The sequence below is a fragment of the Neofelis nebulosa genome, chromosome 4, assembly GCF_028018385.1.
Source record: "Neofelis nebulosa isolate mNeoNeb1 chromosome 4, mNeoNeb1.pri, whole genome shotgun sequence".
In the NCBI taxonomy this organism is placed as follows: Eukaryota; Metazoa; Chordata; class Mammalia; order Carnivora; family Felidae; genus Neofelis; species Neofelis nebulosa.
This window is the reverse complement of record NC_080785.1, coordinates 154,573,893-154,595,336: the sequence shown is the minus strand read 5'-3', so window position 1 is coordinate 154,595,336 and position 21,444 is coordinate 154,573,893. Positions and strand designations below refer to the sequence as shown.

General features: G+C 43.6%; 1 protein-coding gene across 4 annotated transcripts in view; it reads left to right on the top strand.

The window, feature by feature from the left end:
- Positions 1-21,444, top strand: part of SACM1L (SAC1 like phosphatidylinositide phosphatase) — a 58,846-nt gene that overhangs the window by 19,372 nt on the left and 18,030 nt on the right. For 3 of the 4 annotated variants that reach the window (XM_058727251.1, XM_058727249.1, XM_058727248.1), the window contains exons 4-11: positions 465-592; positions 3,244-3,393; positions 6,359-6,418; positions 7,573-7,606; positions 13,067-13,168; positions 15,914-15,999; positions 17,036-17,122; positions 17,617-17,685. In XM_058727251.1, the coding sequence (XP_058583234.1) occupies positions 465-592; positions 3,244-3,393; positions 6,359-6,418; positions 7,573-7,606; positions 13,067-13,168; positions 15,914-15,999; positions 17,036-17,122; positions 17,617-17,685 (716 nt within the window). The remainder of the gene's footprint in view (positions 1-464; positions 593-3,243; positions 3,394-6,358; positions 6,419-7,572; positions 7,607-13,066; positions 13,169-15,913; positions 16,000-17,035; positions 17,123-17,616; positions 17,686-21,444) is intronic. The other variant, XM_058727252.1, reaches the window with a different exon arrangement.

Genomic DNA, 21,444 nt, shown 5'->3' with positions numbered 1-21,444 from the left:
CTGATTATATTGCCCCAGTACGTTTCTCTGCCATTTATACGGACTTCAAGGAGATAAGGGTGGTGTAGACGGGACGTTATCTATCCTGATGTGGTCAGATCTCATGACCCATGATGTTTAGCTCCGGACCGGGAAATGCATTAACAGAAGCCTCTATGCCTTGGGGATGGCGAGAGAGGGAAAGAAGTCTTTTACTCTCCATCTGTTAAGATCACTGCCTTTGCTTTTATTTTTTTGAGAAACAGTTTGACCTTTCAGTAGGAACTTTTCTAAATAATGTGCTGTTGTTTCTAGTCACAAATCATAAGATCCCTTTTTAAAAAAGTACGGGCTTTTTTATCTGTATGGCACAGTGAGGTCTCGCCCCGCCAGCCTTTAGAGTTTAAACAGTAAGGAGTTAGGCTACTTTTGGCTTTAGAGTTGCCTATTTCATATTTCTGTGTGTTTGGCTCTGCTTTTTGCAGGTAATTATCTAATTGTCATTACCAAAAAGACAAAAATAGGTGAATTTTTCAATCATGTAATCTGGAAAGCAACAGATTTTGACGTCCTTTCTTATAAGAAGACAATGTTGCACTTAACTGATATTCAGGTAAGAACTGGGGTCACTTACTAATTGCAGAACCGGAAGCAGTACCATGGGGGGGGAGGGGAGGGGAGGGGAGGGCAGAACAAAGGATTTTGATGGATTTCTGTTAAGCCTAATTATTTAAGCAGCGCAGAGAGCGAGGTTCCCCTACATACCTTTATACCTAGCCATAAAATGTACTTTTTAAAAGTCCTTTGTATGTTTTATTGGTCTTTTTTTTTTTTTAACTGACTCAAGCTCTTAAACTATGACCTTTCATATGTATAGAAAAGGACAAACAGAAAACGAATCTCTGTCCAACAGCCAGATTTAACTTCGTATCCTTTCTGCCAAGAAATAAAATATGAGATGCCTTTGAAGTTCCGCTCACTCCATGTCATTCCCTCTTTGTCCGGAGAAAGCTTTCTTTGCTCTTAACACACGTGAATAGAAGTGTGCGTGTATATGCCCAAACAGCCCCCCTTTGCGCGATTCCCGTATGCCCGGATTGCGGTTACTGTGGCGTAGGAATACAGCCCCCCAGCAGCACGGTCTACATTTCAGTTACCTTGGTATACGAACGAACAGATTCGTCCGGCAAAGATGGGAGTGCAAAGAAACAAAAAGCGGCAACTCTAGAGGTGAATTTCGGGGTGAACGTAAGAGGGCTGGAGAGGATGTGGCTGACCCTGGGAACGCCGGCCCTTGAGGAGGCTCTCGGCGCTCGGCCAGAAGTCTTAGTGAACGTGAACTTCTCCATGTTCACGGGGAAGCTGTTGTGAAGAAAAGGTTGAGGATGACCCAGAGGAAGCTATGCCGGCGAGCAACTTCACCCGGAAGGAGTTCTGCGGGTGTCCCGTGACGTTGGGAGCGCAGGGATGAGGCGTGGGGAGCGGGCTCAGACTTGGAAAGGTGTAGGACGGTTGGCCAGGGGTAGAGGAGAGACTCTGCGTCATAGGTTTATGCGAAGAAGGTAAGCACCCTTCAAGCTACTCTTGGTAGATGCTTTTACAAGAAGGAAAACGTTTTTAATTTGCATCGTTTCTAATGTTTTAAGTTACAGGGTAACTAACTCACCGTGCTGTGTCCCTGGAATTACCGCAACATTGTGTGTCCACTCTACTGGAAGTAGAACTTAAAAAATTAAAAATAAACAAATTACAGTGTACTAAATATTAGCTTCAATACTTTTTCATTTCCCTGTACATTTATAACTTAGAGAGTTTTTAATGTTTTGGTAAAAAATTTTTAAAGCTCACATCACAATTACAACTTTTCTCATTGATTATTAAGATGGTTAAGGTGATCAACTTTAAGATCGCATGGTCATTCACAGTCCCACCCTCTCATGCAAAATCAAGATCGCCTGTATTCATATTCAAACAGTATTTTTGCTTGAAGTCTTTTTTAAAAATTACATGAGTGGCATCACCCTGTTCTGGTTCTTGAAAATTACTTTTAAGTCAGTGCTATGTTTAGAGATTGACACTTACTGAGTGTTTGTCTGACTGTGATTTTATTTACAGTGTTTACTTTTTCAAAATTTTAACTTGTATTTTTAGTCCCAAGATTACAAAAATATTGGCTTCCAAAAGAAAACGTAGGATCCTAAAACATGTAACACGTAACTCTCCCGTAGTAGACATTTCTAAAAATGAGCCCCAGCACTTGCTGCCTTGTTGACTAAATCAGACTGTAGGATATGCTCCTATACTATAAACTTAAAATTTCTTTTTTACTAAATATGTTAATATATATTGACATATTCGTTTCCTGTAAGGCATGGTATTTAAGGCAATAGAAATGGTTGTATTTATTTAATAGCCCAATAACATTGACTTGAACGGTTTTTTCTTGTTGCTGTACTTGGTTGTCAGGCTGTGCAACTAATTTTCACATTGTTCACTGCATATAATTGGCTTAGAACTTTTGTTCTTAAAAAGTAAAAAAAGGTATGAGCCCATACTAAAAATTTCATAGTATGTAGGTTTGTAACATGCACATTAACATGTTAATCGTTTGATGGTCCTCGAACATTACCAAACATCAGTTGTTTTATAAAACAAGGATAAAAATAAACGTCAATCTGGATATTCATTGGGAAAGTCACCTAAGATAATTATCAGAAAGTAAAGATGAGTATTATTTTTACTGGACATTTCTTTTTCAAATCTTTGCATTAAAAAAAAGACTTTAATTCCCTTCCAGCCCAGTGAAGTTTCGTAGGAATGAGGACGGTTATTATTCCCTTGTTATTTACTCGCTGTGTTATTTGGCCTCTCGTGAGTTTATGTTTTTCATTTGCCAAATGAGGGTAATAACATTAGCCCAGCAGGGGTGTTACGAAGAGGGAAGAATCTGTCTCTAAAAAGTCTGGCAGGAGGTCATAACCTGAGGCGGTGGTGTTGTGTTAAAATAACTTGTGCCCTTTAGAGTAAAGACTGAAGGATACCGAGGGCAGGAGTTCGACCCAGTCATCTAAGGTAACAACACCCTATGCTGTTTATCGAACTTCCTCACTGTCAGGAAGTGGCCTCAGTCCTGGGGGACGGTGAGCATCGTCCTCCCTGCCAGTCCTTATGCCGGTGACAGTTAACAGGGCCGCACTTAATGTTTCTGGCAGATTCCTTTTCAAGTATGAGACAGACTGATATATTTCTTCCTTTTGTTTATAGTTACAAGATAATAAAACTTTCCTAGCGATGTTAAACCATGTCCTGAATGTGGATGGGTTTTACTTCTCAACGACATATGATTTGACCCACACCTTGCAGCGGCTGTCCAACACGAGCCCAGAATTCCAAGAAATGAGTCTTTTGGAAAGGGTAAGCTTTGTCTTCAGTTATGTTTACTTATTTTAGGGTTCTTAAAAATGTGTTTATTTTTATTTTTTGAGTTCTTTTCTTTTTTAAAAAATGTTTATTTTGAGAGAGAGAAAGTGAGCACAAGTGGGGGAGGGGCAGAGAGAGAGAGAGAGAGAGAGAGAAAAACTTCCAGCTAACAGTGCAGAGCCCCACAGAGGGCTAGGTCCCATGATCCTGGGATCGTGGCCTGAGCCGAAATCAAGAGCCAGATGCTCAACCAGCTGAGTCACTCAGGTGCCCCTTGGGGTGTTTTTTTTTTAAGGGGCATATCTCTATTTCATCCATAAAAATGTTTATCGATTTTTCTCAATCCTGGCTGTGTCAGGATCCTGTGTGGGGTTGAAAACATACCATGTTCTCAGTATCCATCACAATAGCAAATTCGGGATCCCAGAATCTGAACGTGTTACGCAGACAGGATTGAGAACCACCGGTGTAAAGTATTCAGAAATCCAGTCTAAACAGACATATTGGTAGCTTCCTGGCTCTCAGTGTTGGGTAGTAGAACGGTTGTTCATGTTAACAACATAATTATATTATAAAGTTAATGTTCCAGCAGGCAGCGTTCTTTCTGCAGTGCTGTCATTTGCAGTTTTTGCAACTAGAAAAGTAAGAACTTACTGATTTAAGAGCTTGAAAAATACCTTTTTAAGGTGGAGTTTTTTTGTTGTTTTGCCTTTTTAAAAAAAATTCTTTTTTAATGTTTGCTTTGAGAGTGCGTACATGGGGGGGGGGCGGCAGAGAGAGAGAGAGAGAGAGAGAGAGAGAATCCCAAGCAGGCTCTGTGCTTTCCACATAGAGCCTGACATGGGGCTTGATCCCACGAATCATGAGATCATGACCTGAGCCAGAATCAAGAGTCGGACACCTAACCGACTGAGCCACCCAGGCGCCCTGCCTTTATTTTTTTAACCTGAGTGTATCTTTAAAAGTAGGTCTCAAATGATATCAACCTAAAATTCCTGCTCTTCAGGAACCTGGATAATTGCTGCCTTGATTTTTTTTTTTTTTTTTTTTTTTTTTATTAATAAACCTTAGATGTGTTTAGGGAGCAGACAGTATTTAAAAGGCTGCTGTCTTACCTGTTAGGTTAGACCATATGAAATTGCCAGTAATTGATCATTTTTGACCAATAAAAATGATAATTTCATATAGTTCAGCCTAAATCAGTATTTTAGTTGGCTCTTCTAAGATATTATATTCTAATCTAGTAAAATCGTATGTAGGCTTGGATGCAAATTTAGATGTAAGCTAAGCAATCGTGAAATTTGGCTTTTAACCACAGAGGCTGTTGCTTTTAGAAGGAGTTGCTCTGTCACATTCTCCATCTGTTTGTCAAATGTCTCTGGGATACCTGCTGTGTACCAGGCACTGTACCAGCCAGTGGGGACACAGAGGGAAAAGGACGGCCCCTCGTGGGAGCCTGCAGTCTCCTGGGGAAGCACAGGTCCGGGCAGTCACAGAACAAGGAACCATAGCTGTCATGGAGCCATGTACCCAAATGGGGTGGCTTCCGAGGGAAACGTGGGTCTCCCTGGGTCTGGGGGAGTTGGGGATGACTGCAAAGGAAGGTACTCTTGAGCGGACGCTGAATTGCTGAATAGGCCTTGTTGGTCAGGGGACAGCGGGAGAGGGAGGGTTCCAGGCAGGGATGGTGGCGGTACTGTTGCGAAACTGAGAGGGAAGCCATCTCACGTGTTGGGAAGTGAACTTGTCAGCTACTCAGAGTCCGTTAAAGTCAACGCAGGGAATCGTGAAAGTGACGAATGAGCCATATAGACCTTAAACATTGTATCTAACTTAAAACATAAAATTTTACCCTGGTCGATTTTTTGATATAGGACTATAAGCTTTTCTTCATTTGGGGTTCCTCGATTCCTGCGTAAAGTACATCCTTAACACTTTCCAGTTTGAGTCTGTGAAGATTCGGACACCCGCAGAGTGATCCATTGGCAGAATCCTGTAGATTCTGTTTCTCTACCTGCCGCCCCTCTGGATCCAACAGCAGCATTATTTTAGCAGCTTGCCTTTTACCACTTTCAATTCCATATCGTTCAGCTGTACATATGTAAAAAGTAGTTTGTTCTTAAGCCCTATTTCCTTGATGTGTAAGACATTTAGTTAATTTTGTAACGATGAATAACAGGTACAGCGGGCACACGACGATCGGGGCACACGCCTGAACCTGGGAGGTGTGTGCTGAGCAAGGCTGGGTGCGGCTGACTGCCAGAGCCCCCCACCCCCACCCCCCACCTCCCGGGGACTCGGTTGTAGAGGGGCAGGGACAGTGCCAGCGCTGTGTTTTGTAAAGAGAATGGAGAGAATCAGTTAATCCACTGCGTTGCTGAGGGGACCTCTTCTGCAGTTACCGTTTGAAAGAGTGGCCAGAGATGCCCTCAGGGAGTTGACGGAGGGGCTGGCAGAGGTTTGTTCTTCAGGGGACAGCGAGCTGGGAATCTGAAGGATTCCCAGCAGCCAGGAGACGGGTCCCATTCGAGAGCTCCTGCCCGGCAGCATGCGGAGGGAAGGGTGGGGAGGGCAAGGCTGAGGCTGGAGGTGGGGTGGGGGAGGCTGTTGTGGTGGTTAGATTGGAGTCAAGTGTTGGCCAGGGCAGTGGGAGCAGAGATGCAGGAGATAGGGTGGATTTGGAAGGAGATTTAGGAGGACGTGGCAGTTGACTACAGGTAAGAGAAGGACAGATTCCAGAGGACGCATGCGTTTTTCTCTGGGCCCGCATCACTGGCCTGAGCCGGGGAGACCTGAGATACCCCGAGGAGGGGCGGATTTGAGGGGAGGTTCTGCTTGGCCGGTCAACGAGACCTGCGTGTAGCCACCAGGTGGAGACATAGATCGTTTCATAGTTTTCTCTCCGTAGAAACTCAGGTTGGCAGGAGACATTTTATTAATTTTAAATCTTCTCTCTCAGGCAGATCAGCGGTTTGTATGGAATGGTCATCTTCTAAGAGAACTTTCTGCGCAGCCAGAGGTGAGGTCTTCTAGATGAAACCTGCTTGTCGTAGTCCAAGTTTTAATTGAATACGTATTACAAAATGGCTGCCTAATCACTAGGGATTTTAGTCAACACTTCTCACTGAACTCACTTTATAACTTACAGCCTTTGCCAGGTCTACCCCCTCCCATTTTCTGGTTTGAAGAAGCCCAGTTAATTTACTCTGATCTCCTACAGAAGCCTTAAAAGAGAAAAAATACTTGCATAAAAATGCATTGCTTTCTATGAGTAAGGGAGAGAGAGAGAGAGAGAGAGAGAGAGAGAATGGGCCTTGGTGGGTGAGTGATGGGAAGTGACGGGCCCCAGGAGGTCCCTGGGAAAGTGAGAGCTCTGCGTTGGTCTTCAGTCATCCAGGAGAGACACGCACAGATGTCACCTTCCTCTGTCCTTCGTTTGTGCACATGCGGCGTGAACGGGGAAGCCCAGCCAGGAAGCATAGCATATTGAATCTGGGTACATAGGTTTGCCCAGTGTCTTTACTTCTTGGCATTTGCTGTGCTTTTTTGGAAGAGGCGTATGAGCTTCCAGCAGTTAGCAGGGGTGTCTCTTTTCCCTGGAGCAGTCGAGTCGTCCTCAGTAAAGAGGACGGGAAGGGGGATAAACCTCCTGCAGCTTCACGTAGCTTTTTAGCGTTCCAGAATCTGAACACTTAGGCCCAAATGATCGTATCACGTTCTTAAACGTTTTTTAATTGAAAAGACAAGGGGACATTAGAGACATTTTTTTTTTTTTTTTAATTTTTTTTCAACGTTTTTTATTTATTTTTGGGACAGAGAGAGACAGAGCATGAACGGGGGAGGGGCAGAGAGAGAGGGAGACACAGAATCGGAAACAGGCTCCAGGCTCCGAGCCATCAGCCCAGAGCCTGACGCGGGGCTCGAACTCACGGACCGCGAGATCGTGACCTGGCTGAAGTCGGACGCTTAACCGACTGCGCCACCCAGGCGCCCCGAGACATTTTTTTTCTTTAAATAGAAAGTTATCCATAAGCTTCATACCTGGTTGTATTTGCATGTTACCTCCGTGACGTGCAAATATTTTTGTATAGTATGAAAATATTTTATGTGGCACCTTTTTGTTTATTTTGAAAGCATATTTATTCCTAAATGTAATGTGTCTCTTCATTTCAGGTCCACCGGTTTGCTCTTCCCGTGTTACATGGCTGTATCCTTACATAGCGTCGCTCCTCGGTTAATGTGGCAGTCTTTATGTCAGTATTTTTCATGGGGCAGATTTAGGAACAATCTCAGTTGTATGAGGAAAGCATTTTAGAATTAATCGAAATTGCTTTTGATAACAAAATCAAACCGCCATTAACATAAAAAAATCTTAGAATAGTGGTTATACATGGGTCCCCTTCCTTTTTTTCTTTTTTTTTTTTTTTTTTTAAATGAGATCTTTAGACTGAATTATTCTCTCTGTTCAAGAATTCTGGGGCTGGCGGTTTAAAGAAGGAGTACGCACACTTTGTTTTGTCTTCATTCGATTTTGTCTTCGATTTTGTCCCAATAAACGAAGTAGTTCAAAGAGTAGTTTGAGCCTGGCTATTAAAAGGAAGACTTCCCCTTCCCCGTAAAAAAGTTAGATTGAGGAACTAGGGTGACCAGCGATGTGGAGAGGAGAACGAACGTGAAAAATTCTATTGGTTATGTGAAATAACCAATCTGTGAGAATAGTTGCTACACAAAGAATAATGCTCACCGGGGAAGGTCTGCGCACATGCAGAATTAATCATGATTATCCAATTGTAAGTTCATTTTATATTTTTTTAATATTTACTTATTTTGAGAGAGAGCGAGTGTGTGCTCACGGGGCAAGGGCAGAGAGAGAGGAACCCAAGCAGGCCCCGCCCTGTCAGCGCAGAGCCCGATGTAGGGTTCAGTAGCAGGAACAGCAAAATCATGCCCTGAGCCAAGATCAAGAGTCGGCTTAACTCTCAACCGACTGCGCCACCCGGACACCCTGTTGGTTCACTTTAAAAACTTACCAGCGACATCAGGATTAAAATAGGGAAGCAGAGTGAGCTGCCGTTAAAGGAGAAGTCTGCCACTGAGTGCCCATAGTCAGCACTGTGATTTCCCTGCAGAAACGGAGGTGATCTTTGTATCAGGTACCCCCAAGAAGTTTACTAAGGAAACAGTCTGTGATTTATATGCTCATTACGTTAACATGATGTCTTTAAATTATTCTTGTTATACTTAAAGCAGAAAAAGTTTGGAGGAAACATTTTTCACAGTTGTGGGAGAATAAAAATCAGAAACTCTGGGGATAAAAGCTCTTGTTTACTCGGTGTCTGTGCCCCCTCCCCTTCCCCGGAATATTTCTAAGTTCTCCTAAAACTAAAATAAACAACATATCTAGGTAGTGCTTTTAGGGGTTTGGGACAGTTGTGTGTGTGTGTGTGTGTGTGTGTGTGTGTGTGTGTGTGTGTTTCTAAAATAAGATTGTGAATGGACAGATGGACAGCAGTATCAGATGAGATTACTTTTTCTGGGTGATTTTAGAAACAGCCTATCCGCTTATTTAGCTTTAAATCTAAAGCTTTAAATTCGCCTTTGTTTAATGCAGTTTCAGTGTTTGACATGCATGGAAAGAGATAGGTGGGAACAGAGGCCTGGAGGCAGGAAAGGGGGAGGTGGGAGCCACTCGGGGGAGGAGCCGAATCCAGGTTATGCCTGGCCTTGTGGGCTTTGCACTGTAACTGTGGCAAGAAACTTGGGGTTCGCCGAGAGGACTGGCATGGTGAGACGGTCACTGTGACGGAGACAGAGAACAGGCCAAAGGCGGCCATGGGAGGATACAGGGGATAATTGGGAGACAGTTGCAGTAATCCAGGTGTGAGAGGTGGTGGTACCCGGGACCAGGACGGTAGCAGTGACAGTGGTGGAGGTGGCCAGGTTCTAGAACCTTCTGACAAATTGTACGTGGGGAATGCAAGAAGGGGCTTTAGCATGAATCCGAGGTCCATGGCCAGAGTAAGTGGAAGGGAGCCCTCCTCTGGAGTGTGGAAGAGCCTGGAGGCGGGAGGGAGGCCAGAGGGTCCGGAGTCCCATTGGGATGCGCTGAGCTTGAGGTCTGTGTGGCTTCTAAGTAGGGGTGTCATGGAAGCAGATGGATTCAGGGACTGGCCTCTGCGAGGGAAGTTCACGTTGGAGATGTAAATTTGACAGTCCTCTGGGCACAGACGGCATTTAAAAAGCCACAAAGCTGATGAGCTCATCGAAGGAATACGCGTAGAGAAGAGAAAAGGTCTTGGAGAAACCGAGAAGGTGGCCTGAAGGGAGTTCTAGAGAGCGAGGAAATGCTAGAGCCACGGACTGTAGGCCTCAGTGAGCACGAAGGGCCTGTGGAGTGGGGGGCGTCAGTGTGAGGGGGCGCGAAGGGCGGGAGAAATGAAAATGAAGCAGCCAAGGCCAGTGAGGAAGAGGGGACCACGCAAGTGAGCGCGGGGTCCCCGAAGCAAGTGAGAAGACCGTCTGCAGGCACGGGGGTCGTCGGGTGCTGGTTGGTCAAATACGGGCATTCGAGAGGGACCTTATGTACCTGCTTCCCCCACTCTCCTGCCCAAATGGGAGATGTTACCAGATGCCGATGAGAAGGATTTGGAGAAGGGGAAAACGGAAGAAGGTGAGAGCACAGTCACACGCTGCAGTGACGTCCGTGAGCGTGTGACAGGTGGAGGCTAGTGCCCCGGCCCTCTGCCATTGTGGATGGGAAGCAGACGTGTGTACGCGGATGCTAGTTGGCAGACAGGTGTGGTGGGAGCACGTGGGCCTGGCTCTCATTCCCCCAGAGGAACAGGAAACAGTGGTGTGGGTGGAACGAGAGAGGATTGTTGCAGGCTGAGAAAGTGTGGCATGGGCACCCGAGTGGCAGTGGATGGCCCTGGGCGGAACTCACTGATAAGGACCGGAAGGAAGTAAATGTATTCACGTGGTAGAAGTTCTATCATGGTGATGAGATGCTGTATGATTTTTACTTTCTCGTTTCTTCCGTGCTCTCTGGGTTTTCTAAAGTGTATGTAGATTTGTCTTGTAATCAGAGGAAATGATTCATAAAGCAGTCAGTCGTATTCTATTGCTACGCTTAGTTCTCTAAGGGCAGGCTCCTGTCTTACTCATCTTTGTGCCCTGGCCCGAAATAGGGAACGGGTGAATGAGGGAAAGAATAAATACTGCCTCAGATTCTTCTTCGGTGCTGTGGGTTCTAAGGAAAAGTGAATTGGGAGCTCAGAATGAGTCAATGTTACGTCTGATGGTATCAGGTCAAAGAGAGGGATGAATCATTAGGAATTCATACCGCTCGTGTCCCTCAGTACCATCATTTTGAAAGTGACTTGGCATTCTCTTGTGAACTTACCAGAACTTCCCCTGTGCCTACCCAGTAGGTTTATACCAGGAGGTGTTTACGGGAGTGTTCACAGCACCACTTACTAACCTAACGTGAGTTCCGTCAAAGAAGAGTTAGGGCTTTCGTAGTGTGGTCCTTACAGATGGCGCAGGGCACTGAGGAGGAGGGGACTACTGGCTCACGCGGTCCCAGCATGAATCTTGGGAACCTGCTGGTGGAAATAAGGGCTGAAGTTTATCAAGAATGTGGTGCTTTTTTATAAAACGCAAATATAAGCGGGCCATGTGTTCTTAAGTCATGGTGGCGGGTGGTGAAATTAAACAGGCAGGACGGAGGGGTGCCTGGGTGTCTCAGGTGTCCAACTCTTGATTTCAGCTCAGGTCATGAGCTCATGGTTCGTGAGATCGAGCCCCACGTCAGGCTCGACATGTCTCACGTCTGTGCTGGCAGCGCGGAGCCTGCTTACTTCTGGGCAAGAAGATACTTGGATGAGTTGGAGAAGGAACAGATAATTAGACTCAGGGTTTCGGTACTGTTCTGAAGTTGGACGGTAAATTCGTAGATAATTTGAGTCAAGTTACATGTTAAGAAAGTGTTACCTATGAAAAAGAAGCATGGGGCAAACCCAAATAAATGAGGAAGGAAGGAAGATAAGGCCGTTGAGACGATGAAAGAAGCCTGTCTTTCTGTTACCCGTACAGACAGATGAAGCATTGGTAGAGACCAAGAGTCAGAGTCGTCCTTTAGAGAACTTGGCACTTCCTGATACAGTCAGATGACAAGTATAGCCCGTGGCCTGGCAGTGCCGTCCCCACGTCCGGATGCGAGGGACGTTTGCCGCCCCACCGATGCCAGCTAGAACCGGAAGCGGCCTGGACAGTAGGACGGACAAGCCAGTGCAGCCAGTAGGCACGCGGTGGATGGAACACGGCCGTAGCAGCAAGCGAACCGCACGCGTGTCGTGGAACAGATACGGCGAGCCCGGAGAGCATACGCAGGAGAGTTCCTTTTATGTGAGAAGGGTTAAAAACTATCCGCCTCAACCACGGATTGCTCGGTGCAGAGCTAGAAAGACCAGCGAGGGAGTGATGGGCTGAGTGGGTGGTGGTCCTCACTTGGAGGGCGGGACGCAGGGGAGCTAGATGCAGCGGGGGTGACTGACCGCTCTGGGTGCTTGGGGGTGCCGGGGGCACACGCGTGGGTGGGCGTGTGCGTGTATGTGATGGTTTTTGTGACGCTCAGACATCCTTCACTGCGATCGGCCATGTTGGCCAATTCTAAGCATACGGTTCAGTAAGTGGCATTTCATTCATAATGAGGAACGAAGAGCATCAGACCATCTCCTTCAGCCCAACCGCAAGTCCTCTGTCCCTGAGGCAGTAGCTCCCCAGACATGGCTGTTTTTGTAAATACCTCGATACACTGTGTATTTTTTTCTCTTTATTATATCTCCTAATAACCCCGTTTTAACGGAAGAGGTCCGCCCTCTCCAGAAGCTCCTTCACCCTGGCCGTGAGGTGGAGAGGCCCGTGCCTTGGGGAGTTTGCAGGGGTGGAGGCCTCTGCACGGCCGAGCGGGAGCGAGCGAGTGTCCAGCACGTGCCATTGCTGGGTTTGTTGGGGACACAGTTTGTATGTTAGGAAAAGCTTTTGAGGGAGCTGCTCTTTTTCCATCTTCCGTTTCACTTTTCCTGTTTTAAGGAAAAAGTAGAGTCAGAGTGTGTTGGTGGATAATCCTTCATTCACAGTTTGATCTGTAAATCTTCACGGGCTTACCGTTGTGGGTACTTTGTATTCGTAATTAACGAATATGACGTATTTTTGTTTTTCTTTCAAATTGCAGTAGCCAGGTCCCCCCTCCCCCCCTTTTTTTTCCCCATTTCTTACTTGAAGGCAAAACTATTTTAAAGTTAGGTTTTTCATTCAGGGTAGGTTTTTTGGTGATGTGGGTAATACTTTACTTTTAGAAAGCGGCTGAGGCTAGCAGGGAAAGGAAATCATATTATTTAAATAGAAACAGTGTAATGAACCACTTAAACATACTGTCTGTATGTCCTTGTATTTAGGCTTGCTGACTTGACCAAACTTCACAACTGAATAGTACAGTGCTAAAGGCTCGTGAATATTCACGAAGAACGCCAAAAGAATGCATATTTTTCACCCTTTTTTCTCCTAAAGATGGAGTCGTTCTGGCTAGGGTAAATAGACTCAAATGTCACCTGGAAATAATGCACATGATTTCTATAAATGTTATATTTTTCTTAATGGAGCTAAGTTATTACTATGCACTCGTGTTCTATTAACGGAAAATACTTTGATTGGATTCTCATCTCGAGGAGGAGTTGTTTCAGAGCTGGTGTGCGCTATTATGTAAGAGGTGAGGTTAACTTTGTCAGCGTGATTCAGTACCGGGTGGTATCTATCCCTCATCAACGTTTTGTCCTACGGTGACTCGAATGTAACCTTTTGTATTCTCTTTTCATCATCATTTGATAGCCTCACTAAATATTTATCTCCTGCTTCATTATAATAATTAGGTAGGTCTTCTGGGCTTTACCCCAGCTACTGTAGTTACAGCGGAGATGTTAATGAGACCCTGTAGGCTGCTTCTTACCGCTTTGAGAGGAATTGTTCATGTTATTTGCCGGATGTCTGAAAGCCAGCTGGACTCTGAGTAGTTTTCAGTAACCTAAACTCATGTCAGAAAGTATTTTCTCCTAATTGCTTTTGGCTCCTTTGCATGCATAAAGCTAGACCTTTGACCTTATGCCTGCAACTTTAAAGATTTACGTTTGGAGCCTTTAGCCCCTAGGGTTTGTAGTAGCAACATGCTAATTTGCTTAAACCAAGCTTTTAAAAGCTACATTGAAAATTAGGGACATTACGAAAAGGAGTTTCTCTGACTCGTCTTATTTATTAATTTTTTTTTGTAGGCCAGGCTATATCAGAATGAAATCCTATGGACCATTAGATAAATTGTAGAAGTTTTAGGCCAGGAAGTTGTCAAGGTTATTCCCTTATTACGGGTGAAATAGCGGAAGAAAGGCACTTAGTTAAGGGACCTGGCCAAGATCGCAGAACCAGAATTGGAGTTAGCGACTCCTTCCTGAGTAGATTGTTTTGGATGGAGACCTATGTTGAATTAAAAATTTTGAGCAAGTAATGTAGTCACGTAGTTCAGGTATCAAAAAGTATACGCATATATGCAGCAAAAAACATTTCTCATTTTTTGAGCCCGTCCACTCGATATTCCTCCACTACCAGCCAATCAGTTGTTAGTTCCTGTTTATCCTTCCAGATCATTTTTACGCTGTTACGGTTGTATGTTCTCCTTCTCCTCTTATAGGCATTGATTGTATGCTCTGCCCGTTTTCTTGCACCTTGTTTTTTTCTGTTTTTTAAATCCATATATCTTAGAAATCTTTTCATAAAGGTCTGCCTCCCTTCCTGTCTCTCTCCCTCCCTCCCTGCACCCTAACCCCTCCATGCACACCAACCTCACTCTCATTTCTAAAAATATTCCTCGATGGGACTTACGGAAAGAACCAAGTATACGATGCTTCTGACAAGTAATTTTAGCAGGTATTGAGTTCTTAAAAAAAAAAAAGAAAAAAAGAAAAAAAAGAAAAAGCCGGGAGGCACGCCTGGCTGGCTCATCGGTGGAGCAAGCGACTCTTAATCTTGGGGTCATGAGTTCGAGCCCCGTGTTGGGTGTAGAGATTACTGAAAAATAAAATCTTAAGAAAAAGAAAAAGTGTTGAGAAAGCATTTCACTGCCAATTTGATTCAGTAATTTTGTCCCCATCAATATTAACAAAAACAGCTACCTCACCTCAAAATGTTGTTTGATAAATAGATCAAATAGAAAGGACATTAAGAAATATCTGAGGTGGTTAAAAATAGATCCGATAGGATATTAAGAAATATCTGAGGTGGTTAAAAATCTATTGATTAAAAAAAAATTTTTTTTTAATGTTTATTCATTATTGAGAGATAGAAACTGAGCATGAGCAGGGGAGGGGCAGAGAGAGGGGGAGACACAGAATCTGAAGCAGGCTCCAGGCTCCGAGCTGTCAGCACAGAGCCCGACGCGGGGCTCAAACTCACCAACCGTGAGATCATGACCTGAGCCGAAGTCGGACGCCCAACCGACTGAGCCACCCAGGCGCCCCAAATCTTTTGATTTCTTAATGATAACTTGGTAATTTGAGTTCAAGACTAGCTTGAAAGTTGCCTTTACAAGCTTTTCATAATGAAAATAGCGTATGTAAACAGGATTGTACAGGAAGGTTTCAGGTAATCAGATGGACTAACTAATGTCAAGACTAAACGCTTTGGAGCAATGCTTTTCAAACTAGGCTTTGTGGGTATGTTCATGAAGTTACAGGGGTTCTGGCACCATAGAGGTTTTGTGTTTTCATTTTGATAATTAAAATCATTGTAAATGTTTGTTGGACCCTTTGCATTATTATAATGAAATACTGTCAACCTGATGACCCACATTTGCATTTGCTATTGTAACTTTCAAAATAGTTTTTTTCAAACTGGGATCTATGGACATACTTTCAGGGGTCCTTGAAAATTTGATTTTTAAAAAAATTTTTTTAACATTTATTTATTTTTGAGAGAGAGAGAGAGACAGTGTAAGCAGGGGAGGGACAGAGAGAGAGGGAGAGACACAGAATCTGAAGCAGGCTTCAGACTCTGAGCTGTCAGCACAGAATCCGACATGGGGCTCGAACTCACGAACTGTGAGATCACGACCTGAGCCGAAGCTGGACACTCAACTGACTGAGCCACCCGGGTGCCCCAGAGAATTTGTTTTTTCTTGAAAATATTTCTCAAGTTTGAAGGACGCTGTTTTAGAGGAATTGTGTATGTACAAACAACTGACACATTAGTGACCCACTTCACCTGTTTATTGATAGGTCGTTAATACCCCCCCTTAAGCCTGTTCAAAGGAGCCGCTGGTAGCTTTCTGATCATGGACCATGTGTATGTCTGAAATTTATTTTTACAAGTCCTTTCTCACTAACTAGAGTCGACTTAATTCCTTCCAAGTTAAACTGGATGTGTTTCTTACGTCATAAATATCGTTAACTTTAACTTTTTTCCAATTCAGGAATTGATTCTGAAGGCCATGCAGCCAACTTTGTAGAAACAGAACAAATTGTGCACTACAACGGGAGCAGGGCTTCTTTTGTGCAGGCAAGTGGCAAGTGGATGTGTCTGTGAGGCAGCCCGCCAGCTGCTGCTTTTGCTTGGATCGTAATCTTCTGCGCTGTTGTTGAAATTGCCCTCCTCCTTGCTGCTTTTTAAAAATTTTTTTTTTTTCAACGTTTTTTATTTATTTTTGGGACAGAGAGAGACATAGCATGAACGGGGGAGGGGCAGAGAGAGAGGGAGACACAGAACCGGAAACAGGCTCCAGGCTCCGAGCCATCAGCCCAGAGCCTGACGCGGGGCTCGAACTCACGGACCGCGAGATCGTGACCTGGCTGAAGTCGGACGCTTAACCGACTGCGCCACCCAGGCGCCCCTCCTTGCTGCTTTTTAAAGCGGCACCATCTACAATGTGGAAAACGTTCACTCAGTACAAGCTACTCCATTAACCTGGCACTCACCTGCCCTTGAATTGAATCCCGAAGGAGAGGGGAGGGGAGGAGATTCAAAGGTTACGGAAGGGGAGCCGCCTATCTGCCCCGCCCTCCAGACTTCAAGGCGCTGGTGATGGGGCCCCTGCCCGTGTGATGGCTTTTCCCACCCTGCACTTCTTCGTGGGACAGCCTGTCTCTTGTTGTCTCCTTGTGGGGTCATGGGTCATTTGCTGCTCCAGAGGAACAGCAGTGGCTCTCAGGCTATTCACAGGTTCATGAACTACTCATTGGGGAATGAATACAGCAGTTTTCTGGTTTTATCATAATACCACATTCTGTAAGACATAACTAAGTTTTACTTGTAGATAAATTGATTTATTTTAGAGGTTAGGGGAAACAGAACTGTCTGTTGCCCAGGGACCAGGTACATAAAACCAAGGAGAAAAAGTCCGACAAAATAGGAACTCGGGGAGTAGGCAAGTTCACGGACTCTTTCATGGTTGTAGGTTGTATTTAATTTTTTTTCCTTTGTAGTCAGTGACACACACGCGCCCCTGACAGTAAGTTAGCTGAGACAGTAAGTTAGCTGAGACAGGTGTGTGTGTGTGTATTTTCATATTTTCATATTTCTCTCTCTTTTCTTTTAGACTCGAGGATCAATACCACTTTTCTGGTCTCAAAGACCAAATCTCAAGTACAAACCGCTACCGCTGATCAACAAAGTAGCAAATCATGTGAGTATCTTCTGTGCTTTTTTCATTGGCTAAAAATAGGAGCTGAGTGGCATCATAGTTTGCATGTGGAGCACATACTTATTTCTTGCACGTCGGAATTCAGCATCTCTGCCGCCTCTTTCCTGGGTTCTGGGGCCCAGTGAACCTCTGACCCACAGGCTGTAGGGACAGCCTGTTGGAAATGCAGAGCACACGCTGATCGAACGGGATGGCAAATTTAGATTTTTGAGCTCTCGTAACATTTGCCGCTCCGTGCTGTTCCGAGTACCTAGTGTATTCTGTTTGACGTTGTGCGCAGAACGGAAGTATAGTATTGCAGCTCAGAATCGAATGGCTTGGAGTTAGTTTATCACACGGTATTGAGGGGACCTGGTCTCAATCGTAGTGCCATTCTCTTGAATATACAGATAGACGTTTAAGGAGATCCTTGAAAAATTTTATAAATGTTCTTATAGTATAATCTGGTAAAGTGTGTAACCCTTTTTTCTTTCTAGATGGATGGTTTCCAAAGGCATTTTGATTCACAAGTTATTATTTATGGAAAACAAGTAATAATCAATCTGGTATGTGTCTTCCATGTTTCTTGGGGAAACAAAACAAAAAACATCTTCAAATATGTAACATCTATCATTATAACTGTTTTTAAGTGTGCAGTTCAGTGGCGTGATGTGTTTTACGGTGTTGTGCAACCATCACAATTGACCGTGGCCGGAGGTTTCCGTCATACCAAACAGAAACTCAGCATCCATTAAACAGTAACTTCCTACGATCCTTCTCCCGTCAGCCCCTGGTAACTGTTGTACTTGCTCTCTCTCTCTATTTTCCTATTCTAGGTACCCCACGTAGGTGGATCGTATAACATTTATTCCTTTGGCTCTTGTTTCTTTTACCGACTTAATGTTTTGAAGGTCTGTCTATCCATGTTACAGCACGTATCAAAATTTCTCTCCTTTTCAAGACTGAATGACACTCCATTGAATGTACCATATTTCGTTTACCCGTTTATCTGTGGATGGACGTGGGGTTGTTTCTGCATTTTAGCCGTTGTGAATAATGCTGCTCTGAACCCTGGTGTGCAAGTACGTAGTTGAGTTCCTGCTTTCAGTCCTTTTAGGGCTGCACCTGGAAGTGGAATTGCCGCATTGTATGATAGCTCTAGGTTTAACGTTTTAAGGAACCGCCGTCCTGTTCTTGACCGTGGCTGCACGTTTTACGTTCCCACCGGCAGTGCACCCGCGTTCCAGTTTCTCCACGTCCTTGCCAACACTTGGATTTTTCAGGATTTGTTTTGTTTTTTGATTATAACCGTCCCTATGGGGGTGGAGTGCTATGTCATAGTGGTTTTGATTGGCATTTCTCTGGTGACTAATGACATTGAGCACCTTTTCATGTGCATATTGGACATTTGTAGGTCTTAGGAGAAGCATCTTCTCGAGTACCTTGCTCACTTTTAATCAGGTTGTTGTTGTTGTTGTTTTGTTGAGTTACGGTAGTTCTTTATATATTCTGGAACGAGTCCCTTCGTAGAGATGCTTTGCAAATATTTTCTCCCATTCTTTGGGTTGTTTTTGAGAACTGCTAGTTGTAGGTCTATTCAGATTTTGTTTTTTCAAGATTAATGTTTTGGTAGATTGTTTCTAGAAATGTGTCCATTTCATGTAGTTGTCCAGTTCATTGACATACAAATGCTCATAGAATTCTCTTATAAACCTTTTTATTTCTTCAGAATTGGTAGTAATGTACTAGAATCATTCCTGATTTTAGTAAGTTGAGTCTCTCTTTTTTTTCTTGGTCATCATAGCTAAAAGTTTGTCAATGTTGTTGATCTTCTCAAAGAACCAAATTTTGGTTTCAATGGTGTCTCTCTGGTTTTCTGTACTTTATTGTATTTATCTCTGCTCTAATCTTTATTTGCTTCCCTTTGCTAGCTTTGAGTTTCATTGGCTCATCTCTTTCTGGTTCTTTAAGGTGAAGTCCTTGATTTAAGGTCTTATTTTTTTAATGTGTATGTTTATAGTTGTAAATTTCCTTTGGTATACTGCTTTTGCTGTGTTTCATAAGTTTTGGTATATTTTCAGTTGTCTCCAGGTATTTTTTTAGTTTCTCTTGTGATTTCTTCCTCAACGTAGTGTTTAAGAGTGTGCTGTTTAATTTCCACGTATTTATGAAGTTTCTAGTTTTCCTTCCTTGTTATGAGGGTTAGCGTCATTCCACCGTGATCAGAAAACATACTTTGTATGACAGTTATTTTAAACATAGTTAAGACTTGTTTTGTGGCCTAAACATAATCTATCTTGGAAACTGTTCATGCATGCACACTTGAGAAAAATGTATCTCCGGTGGTGTTTTGGGTGGAGTGTTTGTTTGCTGGGTCTTATCTGTCTGTGGTGTTTAGCTTCTCTGTTTTCTTATCGATCTTCCGTCCGGTTGTGCTATCCATTGTTGAAAGGGAGCTGTTGAAATCTCTAAGTGTTATTGTAGACATGTTTATTTCTCTCTTCAGTTCTTTCAGTGTTCCTTCATGTTTTTGGGCTCTGATGTTTGGTGCATATATATCTCGTGTGTTTGAGCTTTTTGGTGAATTTACTCTTTTATCACTATATAGTGTTCTTTGTCCTTATAACAGGTTTTGACTTAAAGTCTATTTCATCTGATGTTGATAGAGCCACCCCTGCCCTGTTTTGATTACTGTTTGCACGGACTATCTTTCCATCCTCTCCTTTTCAACTAATTTGTGTCTTTTGATCTAAAGTGAGTGTCTTGTACAGCATATGGTTGGATCAGATTTTTTAATTCATTCTGTCTGTGCCTTTTGATTAGAGAATTAACCCATTTATATTTAAAGTAATTACTTATTTGTAAAGACTTATTTCTGCCATTTTGCTCTCTGTTTTCTCTGTGTCTTTTTTTATCCCTTGTCTCCCTCCGTTACTGTCTTCTTTTGTGTTGAAGTTTTTTGTACTTCTGTATTTCGATTACCTTCTCGTTTTCTTTTGTGTATATTCTACAGATAACTTTCTTTTTGGTTACCGTGAGGATTACATATAATGTCATGAAGTTATAATATTTAATTTGAATTGATACCAACCTGACTTCAGTTTGCTTACAAAACTCTACTCCTGTAAAGCTTTGTCCCTCCGCTTTATGTTATTAATGTCTCACATTACATCTGTTTCCTTTTTGTTCCCAGTAACATAGATTTATAAATTTCTCTTAATGCATTTGACTTCTAAGTCCTGTAGAATATAAAAAACAAAACCAAACCAGACATACAGACCATTAAGGCTGCCTTTTATATTTGTCTTTGTCTTTACCTTTGTGGGAAATCTAAATACCTTCCCGTGGCTTCGGGCCGCTCTGTATGTTTTTTTCATTTCAACCTGTAGGGGACGCCTTTAGCATTTCTAGAAGGACAGTTTTGCCACATAGAGAATTTTTGGTCTCCGGGTCTCTTCTTCCAGTACTTTATAAAAGTTTATTTATTTATTTATTTTGAGAGCGAGTACGTGAGCACAAATGGTGGGGGAGGGGCAGAAAGAAAGGGAGAGGCAGAATCCCAAGCAGGCTCCACTCTATCAGCGTGCTGTCAGCGTGGAGTCCTAGGAGGAGCTCAGACTCACGGACCGTGAGCTCAAGACCTGAGCGGAGATCAAGAGTCGGACACTTAACCGACTGAGCCACCGGGAGCCCGTCTTTCAGTACTTTAAACATATCAATCCCCCTGCCTTGTGGCCCCCAGGGTTTCGGAAGAGAGACTGACCTGTAATCGTATTGAGAATCCCACGTCTGGGATGCATCTCTTCCCTCTTGTTGCTTTCCAGGTCTCACTCTGTCTTTCAGTAGTTTGATTATAATGTGCTTAGCCTGGGTTTCTTTGGGCTTAGCATACTTGGAATTGGGTGATCTTCTTGGATTTGAAGATTTATGTCTTTCATCAAATTTGGGAGATGTGGGGCCATTTTTTCTCTTTAAAAAAGATCTTTACTCCTTTCTCTCTGTCTTTTCCTTCTGGGACCTCCATAATGGGTATGTTATCCCTGGCGGTCCCCAGACATCTCCTGGGCACTGTTCACTTTTCCCCATTCATTTCTCTGTCTGCAGCTCAGACTCGGTTATTCCATCCACGTCTCGTCTTCCAGTGTGCAATTTGATTTTCCTCCCGTGCAAAAGTGCTCTTGAACTCCTCTCGTGACTGTTTGGTCTCCGTTTTGTACTTTTCAGCTCTAGACTTACTGTTTAGCTCCTTCGAAATTTTTGTTTCTTCACTGGTTATCTTATTTTATTCATATACTGTTTTCCTGGTTTCCTTTCATTCCCTGTTT